The following is a 21,347-nucleotide window of genomic DNA, read 5'->3' on the forward strand; positions in this document are numbered from 1 at the left end:
TTTCCAAGCATGTGTTTTCATGCAATTTTAATCCTTTTGGTGTGCCTTAACTTCTCTAGTAGTTAGTTGAAACATTTACATGACCCCCTGTTATGTATAACATTTTAAAACTTGTACTGTTCAACGAAAAATGGACTAAGAATGTGACTTTAAAAAAAAATTGTAGATTTAGAAGCAAAGCTAATTTGAGATTAGAAATCCAAACACCTAAATTTGGCAAGATCAAGTATTTGTATTATGTGTAATTTACATTAGTGATTTAGTGACACAGAACTTGACATTAATTTATATCAAAATTTCTACTAACAAATTTTATTTCCAACTTAAACAATGGGTACTGATTTAGGTAAAATAAAAATATGCTTCCAATTGATTAGAGAAAAATAGGGTGAGTGATAACATTATTTCTAATAATAGGCTTTTTTACAGAGAGGAATTTCAGTTTAGAAAATCAAATGATAATTCTCTGATAAAGTTTTGAATTTGTAAGAAGATAGCAGAATTTGAAAATAACGTAAATGATAATTATATTCATATTATTATTTATTTATTTTGCATTTCATAATACATAATTCCAAATTTAATCATTTGATACTGAACAAAACATTTAAATTAAGACTTGAATATAAAATCAAAAATAATTTTCAAAAAAGAAAAAAAAAAAAGAGACAAATCAGAATACTTAATTAGAAATATGAATTCTACTAACTTCAGGTGTGTAAATAGCTGCTGTGTCAGTTCTAGGGTTACCTAAATAAGAAAAGATTTATGCAATATTTAAGATACTCACTTATACTAATTTTTAAATAATTGTAGTTTCATAATATTGGAATTTTTGATTGAAAATTCGCATAGAGAAGAACATTAAAACAACAAATATAGTTATTTAATTGGTAGCAATATAAATAAAAAGTTTTAAAACCTAAAATTTTTGTTGAGAAATTAACTTACTTCTTCTGTGGCTTTCAGGAACATTAAATAATGGGAAATCTTTCATATCAATTTTGGCAGGAAAACCGGTTTCATTTTTTATGTTATTTTGTATTTGCAATAATTTGCTCTGCTTAAGTCCATGAAAAACTGCAAAACCCCCTTTGCACACAGTGAATTCTTTCGGACCGAATTTTGCCTAAAATTTAATAAGAAAATTAAGAACTAATAGAACACACAAAAGAATTTTTGAAAAAGGACAGGTGGAAAATATTTACCTTGTATTCATATTTTATTTCTCTGTATTTTTGTTTTTCCTCTCCTGGCCTTCTTACATTTTTTTTAGCTTCAATTAAATTATATATGTAACTATCTAATAATTGTTTTTCTTCCAATTCCTTTAAATATTCTAATAAAGCAGCTCTCTGTGCTTTAGTGACTTTTTGAAGACACCTATTCAGACATCTAAATTTGAAAGAGAGAAAAATATCAGTATGCATATAATAAATAGAACAAAAGTTTTTATTTAAAAAAAAATTTATTAGCATCAGTAACTACAAAAAAGCCTCACAAAAAAATTCTATAATGATTGTTTATAATTTTATGCTATAAATAACATGAGCATGATTTCCAAGACACTACTGCCTTTTAAAATGTACAGTTATTAACTGAAAGAAGGCATTGAATATGTATTTTCTTATCCCTTTGACAATCCCTGAATGTAGAATATCTTACTTTAACCCACAAGCATTTTGAAAAAGCACACCAATTTTTTCATGCTATTAGGATAGAAGTATTCTATTGAATTTTCCATTTATAAAAATGCAAGCAGTTAAATGAATTTCCAAGTTTAATACAATATTTCGGTAAAATTTTCAGAGTCAATTTGCAGTACTCTGCAACTTCAATATAGTCAAGCTGAGATTATTAAGCTCAAACATATATTTAGCAAAATTTTTAAATATTAAATATAATAAAATTGTACAAAATAATTTTATGCTTTTTGGCAATTATTATAGTTGCCTATCTTTATTTTTTTTAAACATTCTAACATAGTTTTTGAAATGCTGATTTTTTTAATACATTGTTGCCACATGCAACATCTTGAAAACTCGAGAATTACGCTCATTTTAAAACCAATTTAGAGAACACGCAAATTTAATTGAGGAACTAATTTTTAGTTAAACTGTATCTCTTTGAAAACAATTTTTTTTTTTTAGACTAAAGTTCGGCATTTTGGGTTCTTTAAACTCCTTTTTGTAATGGGTGTCCTATTTTTTTTCGGCGTGGGAGGAATTATACTGCTTTTTTTTTCAGTTTCAAGCATCCCGTCGTCGTTAAGGACATGAAGGAACACTTGAGTAAATTGAAGGAAAAATTTATAGAATGAATTAAAAATTATTTGATTTAGAAACATTAGGATCCAATATAAAATTTCATATTTGTCTTCCTGATATTTGGAACTTAATAAGCAGAAAACTAAATAAATGAGATGTACTAGATAAAAAAAAATACTTACCCACATTTTGTTTGAAGATTTTTTGGGGCAATATCAATAGAGACCATTCCTAAAAAGAGATGCTATTTAAAAAATTGAATTTTCCTTATATTTAATTTCTGTCAAAGAAAGTTTAAAAAAAAAAAAACTAATATGGAATTCATAAACATCAGATAGTACAAAAATAAAGCAAAACAATTTCTTTTACAGATGGAACCGACATAGCCTAATGGAGTTAATAACTTTACAAGTCCAAGGTAGCACTTGTAAATTCTTGTTTTATAAACTAACTTAAAACTCTAATTTAATATATTTTGTTCATAGTTCCATAAATGTTACAATATGTTTATTTTTGATAATAAAACTTAGATAATCACAGAAATAAAATGTTCAAAATATGAAAGTTATTGGAAATCATTGGTATAAAAAAATAAATAGGAGATTATATTAGAAATAAAAATACTTTGCATATAAATATGAAGAATCTAAAAAACATAGTAACTATATAGAAAATGTCAGGGTCTGGTTCATTTCATCGACAATCACTTCATCGACAGGCCATTTCATCGACACCACTTCATCGACAGGCCATTTCATCGACTAGGTCATTTCGTCGACAGGCCGTTTCCTCGACAGGGTTGTTTCGTCGACAGGCCATTTCGTCGACAAGTCATTTCGTCGACAAGTCATTTCGTCGACAAGTCATTTCGTCGACAGGGTCATTTCGTCGACAGGGTCATTTCGTCGACAAGGTCATTTCGTCGACAGGGTCATTTCGTCGACAAGTCATTTCGTCGACAGGGTCATTTCGTCGACAAGTCATTTCGTCGACAAGTCATTTCGTCGACAGGATCATTTCGTCGACAGGGTCATTTCGTCGACAGGCTCATTTCGTCGACAAGTCATTTCGTCGACTGGGTCATTTCGTCGACAAGTCATTTCGTCGACAGGGTCATTTCATCGACAGGGTCATTTCGTCGACAAGTCATTTCGTCGACAGGGTCATTTCGTCGACAGGGTCATTTCATCGACAGGGTCATTTTGTCCACAGGGTCATTTCGTCTACAGGGTCATTTCGTCGACAAGTCAATTCCTCGACAAGGTCATTTCATGGACAGGGTGATTTCGTCGACAAGTGATTTCGTCGACAGGATCATTTCAACGACAGGGTCATATCGTCGACAGGGTCATTTCGTCGACAAGACATCTCCTCGACAAGGTCATTTCATCGACAGGGTCATTTCGTCGACAAGTGATTTCGTCGACAGGATCATTTCATCAACAGGGTCATTTCGTCGACAGGGTCATTTCGTCGACAAGTGATTTCGTCGACAGGGTCATTTCGTCGACAGGGTCTTTTCATTGACAGGGTCATTTCGTCGGCAGAGTCATTTCGTCGACAGGGTCATTTCGTCGACAAGTCATTTCATCGACAAGGTCATTTCATCGACAGGGTCATTTCGCTGTCAAGTGATTTCGTCGACATGGTCATTTCGTCGACAAGTGATTTCGTCGACAGGGTCATATCTTCGGCAATTGATTTCGTCGACAGGGTCTTTTCATTGACAGGGTCATTTCCTCGACAGGGTCATTTCGTCGACAGGGTCATTTCGTCGTCAAGTCATTTCGTCGACAAGTCATTTCTTTGACAAGTCATTTCGTCGACAAGTCATTTCTTCGACAAGTCATTTCTTCGACAGGGTCATTTCTTCGACAAGTTACTTCGTCGACAGGGTCATTTCGTTGATAGTGTCATGCGTAATTCTGAAACTATTTTAGAGATTTAATCTAAATATTTCTATTATTAATAAGAAAAATGCACTTATTTAATCTTATACTAAAGTAAAATTCTTTATGGCTGTTTATTGTTCCAATTGCACTAAAAGAAGTTCGCTTTTTAAATTAATTAATAGGTTGTTGAGAAGCGTTTAAACGGTTGATGTATCGAAATCTACTATTCTATATCTAAATCGTAATAGCTCGACACTTATTTTCAGGATAGGTAAGGATTGTCTTCAGAACATTACCAAGCATGATATCCGGACCGTGGTCACTAGTTAATATAGTGTGACGCTAACAATCAAATTGTTTTGAATATCAAATCAAATTAATAAAATATATTTTTAGAATTAAAAGTAATAAAAATATATTACAAAGAAAATTTAGACACTATTTCAAGCAGGGGAAAGCTAAATTTATTGCTGTAAACATTTTGAACATTTTTACATAAATTTTAACAAAAACATAGACTTCAGTCGAATTCTCACAGAAATGAAAATAATCATAGACCTAATTATTATATTTGCATAAGTAGAAAAAAAATTCGTCCCGCAGTGGACTGATCGTTAAGACACGGTTCCCAGCAGATCACCGAAGTCAAGCATCACTGGCTGCGGTCAGTGTGCGGGTGGGTGACCACTTGGATCAGTCTGCGTAGGGACCGAGGGTGTGTGATATCGGTCCTCGTTAAACTGTTCTACCGTAAAATGCTCGACTTCGCTTACAGGTCGTCGGGCTACTGAAGCGGGGGTGCCATCCCCTCTGCAGAGGATTAAAATCGTGATGGCATGTCTTCGGATCATCCTGAGGGATGTTTCCCAGACCGTCGCCAATAGCCCATTGTGCAGGGCTAGTGCGACGTAAATGAACAACAACAACAGAAAAATTTTTTTTAGGTTTTTTATGATGGAAAAGTAATTTCTTAATGTTCACTTTAATTGCAATTTTAAACTTTTTGTTCAGCATCGTTAACATTAGGACAGGAATATGCTTATTCGAACAATCGAACTGAGTCTTAGTTTCGTTACTACTATTAAAGATAGGAACACGAACTTGATGTTTAGGTATTTACCGAGGCGGTTGTAGATTCCCACAATATTTAAAGTGCTACTCACCTTACCAAAAATGTTTAGAAGCACGGGCGTAATGTCGCAAGCGTGTTTGTGTTTGCTCTTCACAAAATGTGTTTTTTCTATTAATAGTGGATTTAATAATAGCATTAATTATTCAATTCTAATCTAATATAATCAAATTATACTATTATTATAATTAAATAAAAATAGTATAATTTAATAGGAATAATAATAGTAGTAAGTAAATGATGAATTAATTCATTTTTTATTTGTAGGATTTAAATTAGACACAATTTGTTTAAAAGAAAATTAACAAAAAGTCAAGCCTGGAATTTAAACGTAAGAATAAATAACTCTTACTTTACGAAAAAGAAGAAAAAAAATCTTGCAATTAAAATTTGACCAATTTTTTAATAGTATAAATTTTTAACTGATTTTCTGCACAGGATGAAAACACAATTTTCAAACGCTTACTGACAACTATTAGCACGACTTATCGCCAATCAAAATTTTGATTATTTTCTGCCTGAACAAGCCAATCCCGCAGTGGACTGATCGTTAAGACACGGTTCCCAGCAGATCACCGAAGTCAAGCATCACTGACTGCTGTCAGTGTGCGGGTGGGTGACCACTTGGATCAGTCTGTGTAGGGACCGAGGGTGTGAGGTATGGGTCCTCGTTAAACTGTGCTACCGTAAAGAGCTCTACTTCGCGCGTAGGTCGTCGGGCTACCGAAGCGGGGGTGCCATCCCCTCCGCAGAGGATCAAAATTGTGATGGCATGTCTTCGGATCATCCTCCGGGATGTTTCCCAGACCGTCGCCTATAGCCCATTGTGCAGCTCTAGTGCGACGTAAATTAACAGCAACAACAACAACTGAACAAGCCAGGAGGCTCAAAAGTAAAATGCAGAAAAAATGAAAATAAGAAATGCATATATATTTAAAATATCAAATTTGTTCAGTAGAGTACAAATGAGAAAAAATAATTATGAAAATTACGAAAACCACAAGTGCAAAATTTCACAAAATGTTCTATCAACATTCAAAATTCCACTTTTTTTGTTTTGGTAACAAAAATTCACATTTCTTTTTCAGAACACATATCAAACATGATATTTAAAAACATTTCCATTTCCGATTACACTTTCTAAAGGACTTATTGCTCACCTTTAAAATATATACTCTCACCGCAAATTTTATTAATTTAAATAAATTTTTATTCTCTGGCAAGTCGAAAAGAAAAACATTTTAATATTTGAGTAAAAAAACAAGTTTGCTGAACTTATTTTAATAAAACATTAAATGAGAATAAAATCAGATGCATATGGATAACTCTCCTCAATTATAAACTCAAAAGTCAATTTATTTGTTATATCGTAATAAATTGCGTTTTTCCCCAAATGTTTTAGATCATGAAAACCAATTAGACAGGTTTCCTCCCCTGCTCTGATTTAGAACCATTTTTTATATCATTTCGATTGCATCGCATATCGAGAATGTGGAGTCATTGTAAGTTTTTTATTTTTTTTTTTTTACATTAACGAAGTTTATTTTATAAGGTAAAAGAACTTATAAATGTTTAGGGAACATATAGGATAAAATACATATTAAACAATTAAACGCCAAAACGTTATAAATAATTAATTAAATAAGAAATAAAATAAACTGGAAATGCGAGAACAAGATTTTTGTTTCAAATAATATTTCACTTAAATTTTATAAGAATTGTCAGAAACTTCCCTCTTCAGCAGCATAGCTGACAAAAACATGAGGAAGAGGATTAGAACAAAAAATTTCATCAACATAGTTTCCCAATATGTTTTCCAAGTTGGATTTTCATTTTATTTTTCCCCACATGCATTTTTTTCCTAGATTTTTATAATACTAGGAAGTTCAGCCCCTTACTCACTTCGCTCGCCAACCTTCGTAATAGCCACTCATACAACTTAGTTTGTTTTTTAACTATATCGATCTTTTTTTTAAAGAGAAAATATGTCGACGAAACAACCCTGTCGAGGAAACGGCATGTCGACGAAATGACCTAGTCGATGAAATGGCCTGTCGATGAAGGGATTGTCGATGAAATGACTTGTCGACGAAATGACCCTGTCGACGAAATGACCCTGTCGACGAAATGACTCTGTCGACAAAATGACCCTGTCGACGAAATGACTTGTCGACGAAATGACCCTGTCGACGAAATGACTTGTCGACTAAATGACTTATCGACGAAATGACCCTGTCGATGAAACGACTTGTCGACGAAATGACCCTGTCTACGAAATGATCCTGTCAATGAAAAGACCCTGTCGACGAAACGACTTGTCGACGAAATGACTTGTCGACGAAATGACTTGTCGACGAAATGATTTGTCGATAAAATGACTCTGTCGACAAAATGACTTGTCAACGAAATGACCCTGTCGACAAAATAACCCTGTCGACGAAATGATTTGTCGATAAAATGACCCTGTCGATGAAACAATCACGTCGATGAAATGACCCTGTCGACAAAACTACCCTGTCGACGAAATGACCCCGTCGACGAAATGATTTGTCGATGAAACGATCATGTCGAAGAAGTGACCCTGTCGACAAAATGACCCAGTCGACGAAATGACCCTGCCGACAAAACTACCCTGCTGATGTAATATCCTAGGTGAAGATACGACCCTGTCGATGAAATGACTTGTCGACGAAATGACCCTGTCGATAAAATGAACCTGTCGACGAAATGACTTGTCGACGAAATGACCCTGCTGATGTAATATCCTAGGTGAGGATACGACCCTGTCGATGAAATGACTTGTCGACGAAATGACCCTGTCGACGAAATGACCCTGTCGATGAAACGATCATATCGATGAAATTACCCTGTCGACAAAATGACTTGTCGATGAAATGATCCTGTCGACTAAATGACTTATCGACGAAATGACCCTGTCGATGAAACGACTTGTCGACGAAATGACCCTGTCGACGAAATGATCCTGTCAATGAAAAGACCCTGTCGACGAAATGACTTGTCGACGAAATGACCCTGTCGACGAAATGACTTGTCGACGAAATGACCCTGTCGACGAAATGACTTGTCGACGAAATGACCCTGTCGACGAAATGACTTGTCGACGAAATGACCCTGTCGACGAAATGACTTGTCGACGAAATGACTTGTCGACGAAATGACCCTGTCTACGAAATGACTTGTCGACGAAATGACTTGTCGACGAAATGACCCTGTCGACGAAATGACCCTGTCGACGAAATGACTTGTCGACGAAATGACCCTGTCGACGAAATGGCCTGTCGACGAAACAACCCTGTCGAGGAAACGGCCTGTCGACGAAATGACCTAGTCGATAAAACGGCCTGTCGATGAAGTGGTGTCGATGAAATGGTGTGTCGATGAAGTGATTGTCGATGAAATGAATGCGACCCAAAATGTCATTTCTTAAAGTAAATATTGAATGGTGTAATAATGATATATGGTAAGTAATGAATAGTGTTCCCACCTCACCCTGAAGCTGCATGTTAGTGTTTGTTGTCAATCCCAAGAGTGTGTGTGGGCAATCGCTAAGTTACTTGCAGGCACACACGGGGCATTTTAAACTAATATAAATAATCATAAATTTTATACAAATCTCCTTGGTACATTTATCATTTCTAAATTTTTTACTGATGCACAGAAAATAAAGAGTGCCAAATAATTATTTTAAATTTGAATTACTAACTATGGTATTATTAACAAGTTATTAAGAGAATAAAAAAAAAGTATGCACTTTTTACGTTTTATATTTCTCTTTGAAAAGTGTTATTTGATTTATTCGAAGCGAAAAACTGGAACAGCAAATGAAAGAAAATTGCTTTTAAATAACTCTGCAATTTTCTTTCACTGGCAAACACTAAGATGTTTAAGAGATTTTACCAGATTTTACATATGGACCTCTTCTTCTGCTTCTAGAATTCAAAGACTTCATTGTAGTAAGAAATTGCATAATAGCAGAAATGAGATCAAGCCTAGCATTATCTCCCCCGCCATACATGCTTCGAATTTGATCAAGACCGAGTACATGCCCTATTTTGACCAGAACTTCATTAGGTTGCCTGAAATAAAAACAAATATTTTTAGCACCAAAAATAATTTTTTATATTTAAAAACAAAATTACAAAGGGCTTAAAAAATTTGTTTGTAACTCAAATTAATTTTTTTAAACTTTTTATATAAGTTATAACTTTTTTTTTAGTAGCCTCTAGAAATAAACTTAGATTTAATTAAGTAAATTAAACCACAAAGTAACCAATAAATTAAGTGGTTATTTTGAGTCAATAAAATAGCTTAGAGAAAATAAAAATGATATAGGAGGGTTGTGAATTAAATAGTGGCAATTTAACCTTGAAACTCACAGAAGGGCAGATATGTGCAAATAGGATATGTGAGTGGTGAAGTGGCGCTGTTGTCGATGTGTAGAGTGAAAAAAAGAATTATCGAGGATTAGTGGAAGCCTGTAGCGCAAATCCTTTACCGTATAGGACCGTAGCACGATGGGTTCAAGCATCTCTTCTTTTTTCGTCATTAAGTCTTTTGAAAACATGCTTTAGAGCGATGGAAACTAAACTCCTTACTTTAATGCCACACAACAACTACCCTTCTAAGCAGATCAACAGTTTTTTGCACTCTATACATCGACAACAGCGCCACCTTACCGCTCACATATCCTATTTGCGCATGCCCGCCCTTTTAGTTTCAAGGTTAAGTTGCCACTATTTAATAGACAACCCTCATATTTTGAAAATTCCTATACTTCTTTTTAACTATCATTTAATAAGAATGACAGAAAAAAATATTTGAGCACTGAAAAGTAATTTTCAAGAAAACTTACTTTTGTTTTGTTTTATTTATTTTATACTTCATCATACTTATATTTTATTTATTTTATACATCAAGGAAAAGAAATTTAAGGAAAGAATTAAAAAAAAAAATTTTTTTTCATAGCGAATACTAAATGTGCAATTATTTATTTTTCTATGTTTTGAAAGAAATACTCAAGATACTTTATATGATTTCGAAAATTTCAAAGTGCAATTCCATCTTGCATGCATTTAGATGAAAATGTACTTTTGCAATATAACACAGTAATATCTAGTCAATATTTTGTTGGGAATGACAATATATGGAAATACAATGTAATTGACGATTAATGAATAAGTAATTGATCCAAGGACAATTATATACTACTCTTTTAGTAAAATAGATATATTATTCAAATCTTTAATTTCAAAAAAATCCTTTTCTACATATTAAATATGCAAACAATTTTGTATTAGACCAATAGCTAACAGAACTCTTGTGACACAACAAAAATGTTTTATAAAGTGAAAAAACTTGAGCAATATTTTTCATAAATTTTAAAATACACACTTACGTTTTGAGCATCATATCTCGATTAAAATACTCTTCACTACTATTATTGAAATTAAACCCAGAAAATTCCAAAATCCTCTGCTTTAGAATTTCTTGAGTATCCTAAAAATAATATGTATCCATATAGACTTTATTGCAAATAAAAGTAAAAAATAGTTGAATAAAAAAAAAGCTACAAAATGTTTCATTTTCAAATTAAAATAGCAAAAACAATCATAGCTAGAAGTCAAATATTTAATTAAAAGAGGAATTCAAGTAGCAACTATACCTTAAACATAAGTGTATAGGACAAAAGAGTTGATCTACGTTAGTAATTACATTTAATTGATTTCGAAATGTTTCAAGTAACACAACTACATTAAAAGAAAAATGTACTCATAAAAATAAAGATGCAGAATAGCTACTAAATAATAATTATTCATTCATTTTATTTAATTATACTATTCTTATATTATTCTTCAAAGTCTCATATTGTTCTAGGACATAAATAACAATTCTGAGTACCTTCTGCAGAATGAAACATAGTGCTTAGCCAAATTTACTCAACAAAAAATAAGCACCTTTTAAGCACTCAAAACATATTTTTAAGCACAATTTTAAATATATTCAATATTGAGTGGATCATTCTACTTTTTAAATTAATAATTACTTTACACAATTATGTAAAAAAAATTTTATTCAAAATTTATAATAATTTAACTATAATTTAAAAAGGTTATCAAATTAATTTTTTAAATTCGAATAAAGGTTATTTATAAAAGTATATTAACCAAAACATTAACAAGATTAATATTATTGATCATAAAAATTTATTAAGATATTTAAAGAATTAAGTAAACTAAGAAAACTTTAATAAATTCATAACACAAATGCAAATTAGTTAATGGCTTCAAATAAACTTTTATTAAAATTTGTTTCTCGGTTCAGTATTTCTTAAATGAAATGCTGAAATTAATTTTTTTTAAAATAATTTTGATATGTATATATAATGAATATTGAAGCTAAATATTTTTGTTGGAAGTTTTTAGATTAAATCATTAAAAGATGAATTTAAGTTTGTTGGAATGAAAAATCTGAATAGCATAAGAATTTTGCTAATTTAAAATAGCCTAAGTTCTTCACTTCATTTTTAAAATCTTGCCTATAAATATTATGTAGTTTCTTCATAAAAAAAATTTAAGAACACGAAAAAAATTTGAAATTAATAATACAATGATAAAAAGTAATAAGGGAAAAAATGTAATAAGTAAAAAAAGTAATAAAGTACAATAAAAGTTTAAAAAAATTTTATGCAATTGGTGAGCGGTCCCCTCCAGTAAAGAATCGTACGAATTAAAATCTCAATAAATTCTTATCTTTATTAAATTAAATAGATAAAAGGGAGATGGAAATTTTGAGATGAAACTTTGTGATTACTACTTTGGGGACACACATGAAAATATGTAAGTAGTGAATGAATCCCAAGCTAAGTTCAAGGATTATGGTACTGATGTATAAATAGAAGAGCGGGAGAAGGTCATCAGTGACGAAGACGATGGTACTTCACCAAAGATGAAATTAACAAGAGTAATAAATTTTTGTTTTGCTTTTAGGGGGAAAAGTTGGCTATGTAGGTCCCCGCGATTAACGAAAATTCAAGAGATTTTCCAGGTCATTTCAGAGGGCGAAAAATGCAGCCTGAAATTGAAGACTATCTTGCGCAAAATTGCTCATTAGAATGCAAGAATCATCAAGTACTTCATCAAACATTTAAAATGATTGGCGCTTTCATACGCTACAGACGGATGCTATGCTGAACTGTAGTTGAATGAATTGTGAGAAAGTTGAATAGAACAATGTGAAAGTCACGCTTTTTGCGAAATGCGCATCAAAAATTGATATGGTAAAGAGAATATCTCATTTCGGAAAAGGGAAATTTAAGCACATTTTAAAAACATCCAACGAAAATCAAAAATAAGCACCTTAAAGCACTTTTCAAAAACGCTATGCACCCTGATAAACTCTTTGGTGTTGCTAGGCATTGCTTTTCCACTGAAAAATACAGATAAGTTTTTATAGATGCAGAGAGTCAACAAGCTAAAAGTTTGGAAAAAGATGGGACTAATCAAGGCCGTATTTATCATAAGGCCTGAGGGACCTAGGCCTAAGTTACTTATATGTCAAGGAAAATATGTTATAAATATTTTTTTTCTAGATAGTCAAAAAATTGAAATAAATATAAGTACAAATTTTCAAATATATTATAATTTACTAATGTTATAAGAAGTTTAAAAGCATTTTGTAAACGTGTAAATTTGAAAACTAATGGGGCCAACAGTTTAGTGCCTAGAAACCACTAACGTGCGGAGGGTTAAACTATGAGAGAAAAAGAGAAGGAAGGGGGAAATGAAACTTTAACTATAATATTTCAAAAATAAAACTTAACAAACAGTATAAACTACAATCAACTCCAGTTAACAATAAACATTTTTATCTTCAGCTCTTCATGGAAAAACACTGGTTTAATTAAAATTAAAAAAAAGTAGATTTTAATGACAAAGAAAGCATGATAAATTCTAATTTAATGAAATTTAAGTTAAGAATGGCTTAACATTAACTTCAAATAGTAAAAAAAATATTTACTATTTTAAAAGAATCAATCATTTGCAATTAACACTCACCCATGCACTTCTTTGATATAAAAGCTGATAAAGAACTTGAAGAGTTTCATATTCAGCCATCTGTACATTTTTCATAACTAAAGGTAATCAAAATGAAGTATTGTAAATATTCAAATAATAAATAAATAATACAGTTAAAGACTATAAATTACCAATAAAAGGAGTAGCCATTGAATAAAGTGAAAATTTATATTATCTGATTTTGCACCATAGGGAAAATATCCAATTTAGGAATAAAACAACATTAATTATACTTTATAATATATACATATACAGTAACCTGTGTATCTCAAACCTCTTTATCTCGAAAATCTCCATACCTTAACATTTCTAAAATTCCCTATATTTACTGTCTAAAATCAATGTATTTTCCATGTTTATGTCGAAAATCGTTTTTTCAAAAACTCAGTTTCTCGAATTTTTAATAATAGAGCACAAATGCCCCAATGTCAAAACTTCTTTATCAATAAAACTTGCAGGCAGAGATTAATTTCGTGAGCCCACAGGAAGTAGAGATAAACAGGATGGGGATGTTTCTTGGAATTTCCATCATTATAACTGCACTTCATCAACTAGAAAGGAATGCAATGATTCTGGCAGTACGTGAGGGGTAGTAGGAGGGAGTTAGCACCAGTAGTTAGCTTTTCAACATAGATAAGAAAGTTATGAACAGAATTTCATTTTCACCTCAAAATTCCTACCAATGGATCAAAGGATAATTAGGAGTTTTAAAGTGAACTATAGAAAACAGTTGGTACGCAATTTGTAGGTGCCTTCGATGAAAAGAATTTTCTTCCAAAAATAAATGTGTCGGATGCTATCAAAAAGATTGTTATGCCTGGAGAAACGTGTCTCTGAAAACTATCCAAAATGGTTTTGAAAAGGCTGGTTTTAAGAATAGATGTGAAGATGATGAACAAGAGGTTGAAGGCATCAGTAAAGAAGAAGAAACTGTTGACGCTGGAATCGCAGAGCCAGATTTGCAAGAACGTAATGCAATAAAATCGGGATTTAATGTTGACATTAATTTCAAAGATTTTTACAAGTGGACATTTGCATGGCAACATGCAGAACAATGATAGATGCAGAAATCATAGATACCCTCAAAGGAATATCAGATGAAGAGGAAGAAGATTATATTGATAAACCAAAAGTGAGAGCTAAAGAGGTAGAAAAACCTGTAGAACTCTTACAAACTACTCTTGAATCCCAGGAAAATGTTGGCTATGAGGGATTTGCTGCTCATTCTAACCTTAAAAGAATAATCGAAACAAAGAAGGTTAGAGGTCAAAAATCTTTAGAAACCTCTTAATATAAAATTTTTCGCCTTTCCTGTGAGACTTGAAATAAACAGGTTTGACTGTATATAATACCACTAAGCTTTAAAATATGTAGAGCTATTCTAATGAAAGGAAACAAGCTCTTGCTAGATAATTTCACTAAACCAGTGCTCCTAACCCTATCTTTCATATATACCCCTCAATTACAGGTTTACCAGGCACAGGTGCTTAATTAGATCTGGAATTAAGAGAACTTTTTTTTAGCATGGAATATAAAAATTGATATATCTAATTGGTTCACACAAATTTAGTCTGGTTTGAGAATTTTTTTAAAATATACATACATGCAAATGACAATAAAATAATAAATTTAAAAATATGTTAAAATTTAAAAAATGCATATTTTATTTAATGTTTTTTTTTTTTCTTTTTTCAAAATCAACAAAATAAAATGAAACCTACTTTTTCCAAATCTGTACAATTGATATTTCTTAGTCTCTTCTTTTGTTTCTTCTGAAGCGGAATTTGAGCCTTCATCATAATTCATCGAAGCTAAATATAATATCAACAAATTAATAACATTTAAAGATTCTAATTGAAAAATCAAGAACATTTTTGAGTGTTCGTATGCATTTACAATTGTGAGACATCCTTGTGATATAAACAGAATAATAATTTTAACTAAAAAAAAAAAAACAAATATCATGCTTTTAAAAACATCATTTAAAAATTTGTGAGGTTGAATAATTGTAGAAAAAAAATGTGCATTTATATAATTATAATGAAATAAATTAGAAATTCTATTAAGGAAGAAATATTTCTAAAAGATTTAATTTAAAATAATAATAGAGAAATATTTTATCTTTTTTAGAGAAATAAGTACTCCTCCGAATAAAAGAAATGTATCTTAATTGTGCATGAGGTGTGTAGATTGTAAGATTGTGATGGATAGAGAAATTTTTTATTTCACTTTTATTTGAAAAAGAAAGGATTAGGAAAAAGGATTATGTATATTTTAAACAATTAATTTATAGAAAGTTAAAGGGGGAGAAGAAAGAAACATTAAAACTAGCAGTTAACTTAAAAATTAGGAGCTGTAACTTATAATTTCCTAACAAGTAAAATAATAATAATTCTAAGTGTGTTAGCTACATGTTGATAATGTTCTTTTAAAAGGCACACTACAATACCTTTATTCAGAAACTTAAATCTAACTATCTACAGATATTTACATGTCACATCTAATAAAGACACATTTTATTGCCTCTTTTTATTAACTCAAAGCCATTATCAACAATTATATATCACATTTAAAATGAATAAATAAATAAAAATTATCATGACTTACTTTCAGAAAATAAATAATCTGATAAATTTGTAGCTGGATATTCCTAATAATACAAAGAAGAAGAAAAAAAATCTATAATGGAATCATTAACAAATATAAGCTTAATATGAATCGAGACAAAGAAAATCGAAGTCATAAAATCATTAAACTTTGATGCAAATTAATTAAATAATTCTAGGAAAAATTAAATAATCACATACTTCAGATTCTTCTGTTTTTATCACATTACGTTCCTCAAATGTGGCCTCTCGTGAAGATTCATTTGACTCAGGAACAGTAGAATCTGCAACAGCATTTTCAATTGCTGAAAAAGCAAAATGATTACATATTGAATATCTCTGTCTAAAGGTTTGGTTAAAAAAAATAATAAATAAATAAAATGGAGTAAAATTAACATACTATTAGAATTGTATATACCATTACTCAACTCTTGTCCATTTTCTACTGATTCATTAAAACTATTTTCTTCAAATATTGTGCTTTGCTGTTCACTAGATTCTTTGGCTGATGCGTTTTCTTCCTCACCTTCATTGATCTCAACAGACAAATTATCAAATGGAAAAAATTGATCTTCAGTTTGTTCTGATCCATTATCATCTGTTGATAACTGTATTGCTGGTTCAAGTAAAGAATCTTCAGTTTGTTCTAATCCATTATCATCTGTCGATAACTGTATTGCTGGTTCAAGTAAAGAATCTTCTATATCCAACCCATCTTCTACTTTATCTTCAAGCTAAAACATTATTAACATACATTAAAAAAATATTGGTATAAATCAGGGTTGGGTTTTTGCCGTCAAAAACTGGTTTTTGACATGACAGTGGTAAAAACCGTGTTTTTACCGGTAAAAACTGTCAAAAACCTACTGTTTTCTTTCATTTATGGCATATAGCGGACAATATATTATTTTCACTTAATTGCCTTTATAAATGAATGTTGTAAACAATTGCTATTGATTTTGCAACTATATACATGTATTCTTATAGAAGGATATACATTCATACAGAAATATTGTAATATACTTATTGAAAATAGTGATACTTAACTTTTATCATTATAGCTTGATTTGCAAAGGATTAAAAATTTTTGTTAGAAATAAACAAACAAACAAAAAAACTTGGAACTATTAATAAATTCAAGAACTAAAGAGAAGAATTTAAAATTTGGCATTTCTTAAATATTAGAAATAAGCTAAACAAAACTTTCAAAACTTGTAACTACTAACAAACTCTAAGTCAGGAATGACTTGACATTCTTCAGTAATGTAATATGCCAAACAAAATGATGCTTGGAAATGTTGAAAATTTTGTTTAGTATCCTATATTTTACTTCAAATAGTATGATTTGATATAATCATGTAGGGAAAATGCAAAAATCTGTTCTTAAATATCTTTTAGCAACTTTTTTTCTAATTTTATTACCCAAAAATGAATTAATTTTAAATCATAAGCAGTTAAACTCAAATTAAAATACAGTTTTCTCAAAACTAAGGGTTTTTGACATTTTTGACAGAGGGTTTTTTGACATGACGGTAAAAACCATGGTATAAACCGGTAAAAACCGTCATGTGTCAAAAACTTGCCAACCCTGGTATAAATATATTACATCTAGGGCATAAAATTGTTTAAAAGATTCAGATTGTCTTCTATCTAACGATTGAGATTAATGAAGATTAAGATTGTCTTCTTAAATTTTTAATATCTTTTTCTGTAAAATGTAAAGCACTGCATCAACAGCCAATTGTTAGCTGGAGGGCTGTGGCCAGTGGTATATGCTAGTCACCTACAATAAGTATATTAATATTAAGGACCTATTACCACACTTAAGCATCACTAGTATCAATAATTTGTGAATCTTTTTTACAAAATATTAGTTGGTAAAATTTACATAGGAAAATAAAATGAGTTCATCTACAATAGAATCCAAGGACTAAACTTAACTTTCAAAGAAAGAACTGATTATGCACAGATCTTGAATAAAACGGGGATATGTCTGTATGGTGATCTGGCATGCCAAGTACAATTGCCACAAATCGATTTAAAAATTGCACATTTAAAAAAATAAATAAATAAATAAAAATAAACATGTAGAGATTAGCTGGGGTAGCTTTAAGTTATAACGTGTAGCCTTGGTACTCGTAGAAACTTGGCAATTTCCAGTTAACAATACAAAAATCGTGTCAGTAAAACTTTTAAGTACTTTAAGCACACAAATAACATCTGAATTTACAAGCATACTAAAAGTCTATGGGTATATTGTTATTTATAAAGACAAATTTTAAAACTTGATGAACAAACAAAGTTGATAATACAGGAGTAAAGTGAAATTTAATTATTAACCAATAAAATAAATTAAAATTTTTTTTTGAATGCTGATTACTGATGAAGAATACTGATAAAGACAATAATATAATCAAACAATACAAAGCCTTAAAAATTAATCATCATTGCAATTTAAGAAAATCCTTTACAATTAAAAAATTTACGTAAACAAATAAAAGTATTGTCTTCCAACATGCAGAAAACAAGCCTTATATAATAGTTTTTCCTAGGAATAAAAAAGGAAAGGGTGTGCTGCCTTTCAAAAATGAGCACTATAAGTTTTAAAAGGGCACTCATAATAGACAAATGAAAATTTCATGAAAATTTATCAAAATGTGTAGTAACTGAATTGGATCTTAAAAAATTTTTAAATTAGCCTCCTAGACTATTTTATGTGCATATTTCAAAAAACGATTCTCTCTCATTATCAGAATAAGAAGAAAATTTGTAGTTTTATAAAAATAATTAAAAGCATGCTAATAGATAATCTTTGGTAATAATTTTTATCTAAAATAGTAAGCTAAATAAATTTTTTAATTGATAAACAACTTGATTTTTATATAATTTAAACTAAAAATTATGAGAAAATAAACAAAAAGTTTATACTTATAAAAATTTAACCAGTTGAGAATAATCCTAACAAAGTAAATATTTGTAATAGTAATCAGAATTAAACCTATAAATGCAGACTGTTTCCCCAGTGTGTAATTATTATCTAAAAGTGAATTATTTTTTAAAAAACTGGAATATGAATAAATAGGCAGTGTTTTTAAGGGATGGGCGGCTAATTTTTACAAAAAGGACAAAGGTGCATTTATAGGGATCATAGAGCAGGCAGGGCGAACCTCCCTTCTGAAAACACTGCTTACATTATGATGCATCCACATCATAATGAAATTATTAATAAAATTACGCTTTTTTTAATTTAAAAATAAAGCAAATTTTTCTTTAAAGGTGCATTATTTTTCAAGAGAAGTATTTAAATTTAAAATGTAACAAGTGTAAAATGTTTTATTTTTAACATTCATGAATTTATTTACAAGTATTTACAACCGGATTTATTTATTTAAAATTCACTCTTCACAAACATACAACAAATAAAAATATTGTCTCCTAACCTGCAGAAAGCAAACCTTATATTATAATGCATCAACATAATGAAATTATTAAAAATATATCACAACAAATAAAAATATTGTCTCCTAACCTGCAGAAAGCAAATCTTATATTATAATGCATCAACATAATGAAATTATTAAAAATATATCACTTTTATTAAATAATGAAAAATAATGCACACTTTTTAAATATCCATTATTTTTCAACAGACATATCAAAAACTAAAATGTACTAAAGTGTAAAATATTTTATTTTTAACACTCCTGAATTTATTTAAAAAATAGTTATAAACGCTTTTATTTGTTTCAGATTCACTTTAAAGAAACACTAAAGAATTGAAATGAATAAAAAATTAAACATCAAAAATTAATTATTGTAACATATTTGAATAATTTGCTAAAAAATTTTCTTAAAAAACGAAACTCAGACTTGATTTCTACAAGCATTTTAAAAACCACGATTTAAAAATAATTAACAAATATTTTTAAAATTATTTTCGAACTTACCTCCTTTTCTTCAGCAGAACTTTTTTCACTCATGATTTTCTTATAGCAGTATCTGCAAAATAAAGCATTCTTCAATCAGTAAAGTTTGAACACAAACAAACTTTTTATTTGATTACAACCCCCGTAATTTGCACTGCAGTCTATTTCTTCCTCCCGCCTATCGGGTCTGTATCCCATACGAACTATCGCCATATTTATGACAACAACAAATAGTGAATCACAGTTGTAATAAATTTGTGAGTTATCTACTAGTTAATTATCGAGACGATATAATAAACAATATAACTGAAAATAAAACCATGCAAAAACATAACAATCACATTTCACAATTCGATTAATACGAATAAGTGAAGGATCACGGAACACAACAGCACAGCTAGTACCACGATACACGGTGCTTAAAATGAAAATGCTTACCTCAAATAGAATTAGTAGATACGTAAAACTTAGATGTAATTCCTTGAAACTATGTTTAATAAATAAACATAATATTTAGAGAATATAAAGTATAATATGTTATAACATCCCACCGAGGACACTACCGCCACATCGTGCAGAGACCTCGAAACAGATCAACAAAATTCAGTGGCCAATCAGAGAGCTACATTACAGGTTCGTGTCCCTAACGTCATGGTAGAACGGCGGATCGAAGAGCACCAGGGAAGCGGGTAGTGAACACAGTCGTGGTTGTGGTGGAGGATGGAGTAGTCATCTTTCTGAGAAAAGGTAGAAACGTGGAAAACGTTGTTGAAATGTCTGCGTCGCAGGAAAATGAACCAGTCCACACGGCGTTCTTTTTGCTTGGCCAAGTAGAGGGTTAAAGTAGTCTATTTAGGGGGCGATGTAGAAATTGCGTGATTCAAATCTTTATTTTATTTTTCCCACTTTCTGAATCCCCTATGTTTTTCTTCCTTCAAAAGAGATCAGAATTTTGTTTCAGAATTGAATAGTACGTAAAAACAGGAAAAGAAATTTTCATTTCTGTTACGAAGTTTAATGTAATAAACATAATAAATTTAAATTTTTGAAAAAAATAAGATGTTGGGGAATTTTTTGAAGAAATTAAAAAAATTTTGGGCAGAAGGAGTTATTCAAACCTTTTAAGAAAATTTAATTTTTAAAAAAAAGTGTTTTAATTCATTATTGAAAAAAAAAAGAATTATGATTAAGTTTTCTATACGAATTACTATTATTATTATTATATTTAAAAAAAAAAAATCTGTGTGACTAAAAACTTTGTTTAAAATGCTTTTAAAAATGTTCTGCTAACTAAAACATATTATTATTTTAGTTAGCAGAACATTTTTTTTCATCTTCATTACACTTTAAACTATATTTAACCTAAATTAAATTAGAGTAATGTTGAAAAAAAAAATTTCTCAAAAGAAAATAGTACAAATTAAATGATAA

The 21,347-nt window shown here is 30.3% G+C and overlaps 1 protein-coding gene across 6 annotated transcripts in view; it reads right to left on the minus strand.

Annotated features, from left to right (window-relative positions):
- Positions 1-20,730, minus strand: part of LOC107438257 (uncharacterized) — a 56,169-nt gene extending 35,439 nt beyond the window's left edge. For 4 of the 6 annotated variants that reach the window (XM_071179530.2, XM_071179529.2, XM_071179525.2 and 1 more), the window contains exons 1-13: positions 20,355-20,730; positions 19,938-19,989; positions 16,391-16,724; positions 16,192-16,295; positions 15,992-16,034; positions 15,106-15,195; positions 13,364-13,440; positions 10,705-10,805; positions 9,207-9,385; positions 2,450-2,498; positions 1,209-1,395; positions 952-1,129; positions 710-750 (exon numbers count right to left, since the gene is read on the minus strand). In XM_071179530.2, coding sequence (XP_071035631.2) covers positions 710-750; positions 952-1,129; positions 1,209-1,395; positions 2,450-2,498; positions 9,207-9,385; positions 10,705-10,805; positions 13,364-13,440; positions 15,106-15,195; positions 15,992-16,034; positions 16,192-16,295; positions 16,391-16,724; positions 19,938-19,970 — 1,416 coding nt within the window. In that variant the 5' untranslated portion in view covers positions 19,971-19,989; positions 20,355-20,730. The remainder of the gene's footprint in view (positions 1-709; positions 751-951; positions 1,130-1,208; positions 1,396-2,449; positions 2,499-9,206; positions 9,386-10,704; positions 10,806-13,363; positions 13,441-15,105; positions 15,196-15,991; positions 16,035-16,191; positions 16,296-16,390; positions 16,725-19,937; positions 19,990-20,354) is intronic. The other 2 variants (XM_071179531.2, XM_071179527.2) reach the window with 1 other exon arrangement.
- Between the last annotated feature and the right edge of the window lie 617 nt (positions 20,731-21,347).

The sequence above is a fragment of the Parasteatoda tepidariorum genome, chromosome 1 (assembly GCF_982258835.1).
Source record: "Parasteatoda tepidariorum strain Cologne lab strain chromosome 1, Ptep-v5.0, whole genome shotgun sequence".
In the NCBI taxonomy this organism is placed as follows: Eukaryota; Metazoa; Arthropoda; class Arachnida; order Araneae; family Theridiidae; genus Parasteatoda; species Parasteatoda tepidariorum.